Raw genomic sequence first — 8,772 nt, 5'->3', positions numbered from 1 at the left:
ATATGTGAGCTTCACTTCGCTCTGGTTATCAATACTCTATGTATTTAGTGAATTCAATTTTTAATTTAATTTAATTTAATTTAATTTAATTCAAACTGGGCTTGGAATCCTAAAAGTGCCACCAGTCAGATCCCATTACAACTATAAGCTGCTCTGATGTGTCACTGCACAGTGAAAGTCAACTACTGAAAAATACAATATATGAAAAATAAAAAGGTGTGTAAGATGAATTCCCCCAGTGCATATATGATGTTTAAGTCACCATACAAAGGAAAGCACGAATTCCCACCTACACCATTGTGCATGTGAAAAAGAATAGAAAATAAAAGTGGCATAAGAGCAAAACGACTTAAAGGATTAACACTTGCCGTATACTTACATACTTACATGTGCTACAGTAGTGCATTTAATGGTTGCCTTGGAGATGGATGGCTGAATCTATATAATATAGTCAAAACAACACTCTGTTCATTTAAAATATGTTTTAGTTTCATTGGATCTTGTATCATTTCTTATACACAAGTAAAAATACTTAAAATATATCAGTTGTCATGTCACATTTGGATTATTTATTGTGCTTATTGTGATCAAAATAATGCCACTGTATTGACCAAAATATATTAAAATTATTTCTATTATAACACCGTCTGTGTTATATGTGAGCTTGCTTTTATTCTCAATTCCATTCCACGATTTCAGCTAATGAAACACTCAGCGCCTGCTCTGGACTCTGAGCGTTACCATTGGTGTTCCTGTCAGACAGGCAGAGGAGAAGACGGCGAGAGAAGGATGAACTCATGTCTTCAAATCTCCACTGATCCATTCCACCACCATTTTGGCAACTTCTCTTCCAGCATCCAGGACAAAGGCATGGCGGAATCCGTTCTCACAAAGTCTTAAATCTCCACGTGGGAAGTCCTGTTTGATGTCATGATAGTACTGAACAGGACACCAGTGGTCTGTAGCGCCATAGTAGAATATGAGCTGAAAATGAGAGCACACAGGCGGTTTGCAGCGGATTTCTAGTTTAAACGCACAATAGCAATTGAAAAGAAGACGTCACAAGTAAACCGTGAAGTGATAACTCAAGCATCTTTATATGTCATGAGGTTTTTATGTTATGGTATGTTATGTTTCTCACCTTTTTAAGATTTTTCTCGATGGTTATATTGTCTCTTTCCAGAACTTTCCTCATTTCCTGAGCCCCCATGTACATGGCATTGGCTACAAAGAGAAGCAAAGTCTCAGTGGCCTTGTCACAGCTTAACTGTCTTCTAAACATGCTAGAAGTATTAACCGACATGCAGACTTGCCGTTTGAAACGTCTGTAAAATGTGTTTTACACAGCTGATTAAAAAAAAAGTAGTTTTTTTCTTTTTGTGATGCTTTTTGATCACTGCTGGGGAGGCTGATTATGTATTCTCACACAATTTCTGTGCAAATTCTCCACCTCTGAAGACCAGATGTTAACATGGCACAGATGGATTTACAGGAATCACAAAGAAGGTTATGGTGGTAGAAGACATGCAAATTGAATATGGGGCCATTCAACCGGTTCTTAGAAAGAAAAGTTGAACAAATGTTACCAACAAACACAATGTCTGCACTGTAACAGCATTCATTACATTTGATTTTTATATATATATATCTGTTACATCTTATCATGCCACTGCATCTCCTTTTAGGCGCCCATGAATGTGTTTAACATTCCCTACCGTATGATTAATTAGATTTAAAGTTATTATAATAATATTTTGAGCCAGTTTTTCACCCAGGGTCAAATTGAACTGCAGCTCTGCAAAGTAATAGGAGAATTTACAGAAATCCCACCTCTGAACTAAGCCTGTGAGCTCTCCCTCCCTTGCAGAATATGTCTAGTGTCTAGTCTTGTGGCCGCGCTAAATCTGGCCCCTTGTGTCCTCTCCTGTCTTTTCACCTGTTGTTTAAACATTTCAAATTCTACAAACCACAGCTGACGTACAATTTACAACAGCACACATTTTCCCAGTCTGGGATCAATAAAGTACATCTGTCTATCTACCTGACCGCCAGCTGAGTAGTCAGTGTAAATGGTGGAATGATGTGCTTGGAAAACAAGTCCCCACCTAGCCTGTAATCACTGTAACACATCCTCAGTGAAAAGGGAACATCACAGGAGTAAAACAGAAAGCATGACCAACCTGCACAGTCTCCACTGAGTAAACCTACAGTGGGTTGGACTACAGCGTGGTCCAGAGAGCGGATGCCGCCAAACACCAGTTTGATGAGGGCGGCTTTGAGGCCATCGGGCAGCAGAGAGAGCAGGAAGAGAGGCAGGTAGGCCACATAACGCATGTGACACAGCACCGGGGTCATCACCTTCCCCTGAGGAGTCTGAGCCATGCGCTCAATGGTGGGAAACAGCATGATGGCCTTCATAATCTGTAATCAAGAAACAACGGGCGACATAAAATATCCCAATAGAAAATAGGCAGATCATAGGATGTAATCATGGAAACCCCCTCAATATAAAAAGGGAGTTTTTATGTAATTTAATCTACTTTCTTTTAGCATGACGACCAGACATTGGAGGGGTGTTTTAACAGCACCTGACAGCCTGCTCTGTTTAAGATGTTTTTAGCCACAGGTGTCACTATATCCTCTTTATTATACTGCCCTGTGGACTGGGGGGCAATTTTCAAGGTTAAATGTGATGCTTTTTTCCTCCAAAAAAAAAAAAAAGACAGATTGTAAGAAAACCTTGAGTTGGGGATCTCTCTTCATCATGTCCAGGATAATGTAACACCCGATGGAGTGCCCCACCAGGACCAGGTTGGTGTCTCTGGGTACATGTTTCCTGAGGAAGGCCAGCTTGTGTTCGATCTGCCCATTCAGACCAAACACGTCACCTTCTGCTGCTGAGGAGGCATCTGTGGAGAAACAGATTTAGAGTGGACCTTATCTCCACTGAATTAAATTCCCACTTTAATGTTTATGTCTTCTTTCAAATGCGACGTGTTTAGCTACAGAGAATCTTTGCCTACGCATTCTGGATGACGTGTTCAGATGTATTGTGAATACAATGCACAGTGTGGGAGCCCTGGTGAATTTGAAAATGAATCATACTTTCTACCATGTCCATGAAGTCTGGTGGTGCACAGTGGCCAGCGTGGCTCACAGCCCACACTGGGTGGCGGTATCCAAACATACTGTGAAGTGTTTGCATGAAGGTTCTATAGAAGCCCACTACACCTGGGTTACCTGTGTGGAAGGCAGCGGAAGGTTAGCATATTTCCTCACATACCTAAAGAAGGGCACAGGTGCTATTTCACTTTCAATGTTTGGATTCTTTCTAATACCCTGTAATTTAAACCGGTGGTCTTCTGCCTGCAACAGTGTTTCTCATTTTCAAGCGTTCATGATACCTTTCAGTCTCAAAACAATAAAATCAAAGACAAACCTTCTCTATTCTTTACATTTTCCAAACTGTACAGTACGGTTCAAAAGTTTGGAATTGCCTGCCACAGAAACTTTGATTCAGTACATTTTTACACAGTAATCTATGTTTTTCATACTTTCAGATTGTAGAAAAGTCTCTTTGCAAATGGCTGTTAGTATGTAAAGTAATGTTTGGTACATGAAGAACAAAACACTGTACAATGGTTTAACCAGGCTGACAAGTGAAAGGGCAGAAAGAGACAAAGGTTCTTTAACAGCAACAGTTAAATAACAATAGAAGAAATCCACAGTCACTGGTAAAAGAAATTGGAAGCTTAGCTTCAAAATCTGTGCAGATTTAAACCAGTGTTCAGTGTTAAGTGCAAAATAACACCTTTAACCAGCTGGAATGAAACTAACGTGTAGCTTTAGCAAAGCTGTCTAGGGTTAGCATTACTGGAACTGTATCACGAAATATCAGCTGAACATGCCATGGGTTGACAAATAACAGTTTACACGTATTGTGTGCAACCAGTGAATAAACTGCAGAGGTCCCAAAGTAAAACTCAAAAAATGTAGAGCCAAATGAAACCGTTGTGGTTCAGTAAACTAGGATCATCTACCCTTTTCTGGACTGGAAAACTCATTTAAAATGAAAGGTATATGGGAGGAAACAATGGTTACAGCTGTGTGCTCTCTCCATGCAGCACTATGGGAACATGGACTAAATGGACATCTGAATGATTTAATTGTCCTGCTTTTTGAGCCAAACTTTTTAAAATGTAAATAATACATATGGCGTCTTAACTGTACAGTTTTTTCAGTTCAAATAGCCGTTATTGAAGGAAAGAAGACAATCAATGAAACAGTGGATTCCAAACTTACTGACAATGTACATTTTGTATCTGACAACTTCTGAGTCCACTTTACATTATGATGGAGAGCAATGTTTAAGTGTGACCTGGGACTCACTTTTCAAATAGCTCTGCCTAAAATAACCTGAACTGCTGTTCCAGGCCACTATTGACCATTCCAGTCGCTACAGTCATGGGTGGGAACCCTGCAGCCAAATGTAGCTATTGGGCCCCTACTGACTCCTACCAACCACCATTACCACCAACACTTCTGTGCATTAGTCAGTTTGTGGTGATTCTATTTAGAAATGTGCACCATGCAAGTACAGTAACATAATAAAGGTCTTCAGTCTATATTTGAACAAAGGGGCCCTCTAAAGGATAGGGCCACCACGTGAGCTGATTGTGAAAGACCTCTAAATTGTGACCCGCGGGATTATATGAATACAGAACATTGCCTAACTCACTACTAGCTCACCTGGAATGATGAGAAAAAGCACCTTGCATCCCGAGTGTAACTGACAGGAGCCAAATTTAAGAACCTCTGTGATAGCTCCATCACAGTAGAGAAAGTCTGTGTGCGCTTCATCCCTCCTGTCTGGTGCTATGTTGTCCATCTCATTAGCTCTGAGGAAGAGAGAGGAAGAACAGAAGCGCCATGTATCATCATTTTACACACCCTTTAGGAACCTTGTGTCTATCTAATCGCATGGTAAACACATGTATGTACACGTATGGAAGAGGTGCAAGTGCATCACTGGGATAGGACAGTGTAATAATGTCAGCTGCCTCTAATAACTGACACTTTATCAGCAGGGTCCAAAGGTGATGCATTTCCTGTGTGGGGGGATTAGAGGGCCAGTCCATGGTCTACATGTGAGATGTGCTCGTATTCACAGAATTTCTCTTAAGAGCAGAAGGTAAACAACTGGAAACCCTTCAGTTTCCACCAGTCCAGTCCACAAACACACACCTGTATACTGTGGGACAGAGCAGTGAGAGGATTTCAACGTGCCTGATACGATTATTGCTAATTCGATGTGGCCGAACTACAGAATACTTTCAAGTGTCGCATCTGAACAGAGCAACTCAATACCAATCACCAATGTTACTCAATATCAATATGAAGCCGCATTAAATGTACGTATTTTAAATGGAGTTTGGTGTGAGGGTCGACACTTGCATCGACAATAGCTTAAATTAGTGAAAATTAAAAGGTACTGCGTGTAACATTAGCTTGAATCCTAGTGGCTGTTTTTTCCGAAGTATAATGTTTGCTAGAATATATTTTACCTCTTAACAGCGGTAAAAAGCATAAAGTAATGTCCTCCCCATTGACTGCGGGCTCCGTTTAGCTCAGTGTGAGGACTTCCTGCTTTACTCACTGCTGGATACTGATTGGTCAGTTTACCGACCGTCCCACAATCCCTTTCTTCTTTCTGTTGGTTAGCGTCACTCAACAATAACATCACTCCATCACTTCATTTCCCCTCTCTAGTCTTTCCCTCTGTGCAACAGTGCGCTGTTGATTCACATTATTTACATTGTTTAATATCAGTTATTTATTATTTAGTGCAAATCTGCAAAAGAAATGCAAACTTGTTGTCTTCAACAAGTAAACAACAACTTCTAAAAATCTAATCGTATGTAAAGAAATGCAGACAAAGATACGTCCTTAAATTACTCCCTACCATAAAGTTTCTAGAATTCATCTAAAAGCCTTAATATCTGGACGTCTGCTCAGTCTCTGAACCTGCAGCTGCATGTGTGCATGCATCATCCTGTAAATATAAGATTAAGCAGCGTGTTAAACCAAATGTAATTAGCAGTGTAATTTCAAAACTGCAATGTTGGAATGTATATAATGTATATAACCTTGGATTTAAACTAAAATAATGATATTCTATAATGTTAATACAGTTAAATGCAATACAATACACACCACAGAATATATGGGCTGTTACAGTAAAGTCTTTAGTTTTGAGTTCTCTGCCATTAAGGAAATCTGTACCAAACTAATGATAGAAATCACCAGTCATTTGAATGGTTGGACACCTACACTCTTTGATGTGGTACATTGTGACTGAAAGAAACACTTACAATCAATTGGAATTTGAAGTTATCATTTCAGGTGTAAAGGTGACAACATCTACAGGTGACTGGGGGCATTAGCCTGACCTTTAGTGAAAAACTGTGCACTGTCCCTGTGCAGCAGAGACTGGTTTCTGTTTGGGAAGAGTGAAAGTCAGATCAGATGGTGAACTTTCGCAGGTGCAAAAGGCAGCGACAAAGACAGGATCTTCACCATGGATTAGAGGGAGAGAAAAAAAAACATGACATTTTGACTAATAGGATTCAGTTGAATGTGCTGATGACACCCATATGCCAGTGTCTAGTCATAATAAAGGTCACCGTAGAGATGCAAGTGCATAGAATACAGTATATGTAGTATAGTATAGAATATACAACAGTAAGTTCCCCTCTCAGTAAAAAAATCTTTCAGTCTCCTCAGACTGGAGGAAATGGTGCATTTCCCAGACACTATTTTGAGCTGCAGATTAAACCACACTTGGTACTCTGAGTATTAAGGAAATTCAGAAAAGTAATTTCTTCTTATTATTATTCATTAAGGTAATTAAGTAACATGTCAGTGTAACATGCAGCGGTGAGGCTGACTGATGTGTTTTAAACATTAATGGAGCTCTATGGCACAGAGGGATAAGATAGATCAGCCGGTGAATTCATGAACAATACTTAGAAGGATCGATTCATTATTGTTGGTTAAACAAATATATCTTTTCGAGATATTTGTTTAACAGTGAGTAGAGCCCAGTTCTGCGTCAGATTTCATTTCATGAAAAGAATAGCCTCCCTATTCTTTACATTTACGGTTCAAAAGTTTGGAAAAAGTTTGGAATTGCCTGCCACAAAAGCTTGATTCAGTACATGACTGATTCAGAATAGCATGCTTGACTTATTAGTCTATGGTCATGTCTGTGAAGCTGTAATGTTCACCACACACCAGTAAACACATTTAGTGAATGAATAAAGCCTATGTTGTCTTTTTCTATAGTGATCCCTCTCAATAGCCAGTGTTTTTCTCCTTTGATGCTGTTGTTCTTGTAGTACTCTATCTCTTTATTGCACTTTATTTCTCCCTTCAACGCTTTTATGGTCCTTGCTTGAAAAGTTATTATTATCGGTGCAATTAGAGACCAAAATCAGCTGTTACAACAAGTCGGTTCAACATTTTCATATTCATATCCCTCATTTTTCATACTGTCTGAGTTCGAGGATCCCTTATCAGACTCACCAAACTCTGTTAACTGCACAAACGTGTCGTAAATTGGTTGTCTCAACCAGGTGAGTGTCGCCTGTTGTGACAAAGTGAGCATTTTGAAGATTTGATCATTTGCATAGTCGACATCCACGTGTACCTGTTTTGTTTTATTCACAAAAATGACACCCAAGAACAGTGGTGGAAAAAAACTACATACATTTATCCAAGTACAATATATCAGCACATTTTGATATACCTACCTATATCCATATTCTTACTGCTACTGCTACTACTAATACTACCACTACTACTACTCCTAATAATAATACAGTTTTCACAGTGTAAAACATAGTATGATCATCATATAAAGTGGTTAAAATCACGTCCACCTTGAGCAGCTCTTATGGCTCGTCGAGCTTCTTAGTTAGTTCATGTTAGTACACATGTTACAGTGCATGACCTCTATTTGTAATGGAGTACTTTCACACTGTGGTATACTTAAAATAAAGTAAAAATAAAGAGTAAAGAGATGAATTTCACGCTGCTTCAGCTTCAAGTCTTGCTGAAAGAAATCAGCATCAACAGAGGATGTTGGAGTTCCATAAATAAGCTGAGGCAGCTTTAGAATATACTGAACTCTATAAGTATTCATGCCTAAATATGCTGCTAAAACCTAAAAAATATCTATTTTTGTTGATTTTAGTAGAGTTCACATTAAAGCATTAGAATTAATCATAAATCAACCAAGTGTTTTTCCCCTCGCGAATAAAGGCAGACTAACATTTGTGAATGCCACTTAAGAACAAATCTGTTTGTATGAGGCCCATTGTTTTTCTATGTGAGGTGTAGACATATTGTACAATATGTCTATTGTTTTACCTGGGCTTAGTCATGACAGAATCCCACCACCTGACAGAGACAAAGAACATAATTGTGTAATTTAGTTCATAACAATACTGTGTTTACTTTACCCGTGATTCATGATGATGTGTGGTAAAACTAGGCAGAACACCGAGAACTTTAATACCTTTTGTAACCAACTATAATTTCCCCTTTCACTCATAAAACAAGCATGTCTTCATTGTCTTCAAACTAACTGCATTACTAAGCTGCAATACTGTCCTCTTTGATCAAAAACAGATAAAGAGAGCATGGCATCCTGAATAGGAATCATTTTACTACGACTTTCCATACAACACATTTTCTGTAAGAAACAGTGCT

The 8,772-nt window shown here is 39.0% G+C and overlaps 1 protein-coding gene across 1 annotated transcript; it reads right to left on the bottom strand.

The window, feature by feature from the left end:
* Nucleotides 1–498: 498 nt before the first annotated feature.
* Nucleotides 499–5,631, bottom strand: ldah (lipid droplet associated hydrolase). Its single transcript, XM_070842747.1, has 7 exons — nucleotides 5,565–5,631; nucleotides 4,750–4,898; nucleotides 3,106–3,240; nucleotides 2,740–2,909; nucleotides 2,181–2,421; nucleotides 1,142–1,224; nucleotides 499–984 (listed from the first exon to the last, which is right to left on the bottom strand). The coding sequence occupies exons 1-7, from the start codon at nucleotides 5,585–5,587 to the stop codon at nucleotides 796–798; spliced, it is 990 nt and encodes a 329-aa protein (XP_070698848.1). The 5' UTR covers nucleotides 5,588–5,631; the 3' UTR covers nucleotides 499–795.
* Nucleotides 5,632–8,772: the final 3,141 nt, after the last annotated feature.

This window comes from Pempheris klunzingeri, chromosome 13, assembly GCF_042242105.1.
Source record: "Pempheris klunzingeri isolate RE-2024b chromosome 13, fPemKlu1.hap1, whole genome shotgun sequence".
Taxonomy (NCBI): domain Eukaryota; kingdom Metazoa; phylum Chordata; class Actinopteri; order Acropomatiformes; family Pempheridae; genus Pempheris; species Pempheris klunzingeri.
Note: the sequence above shows the minus strand (reverse complement) of the source record. Positions and strands in the feature narration are given on the sequence as shown.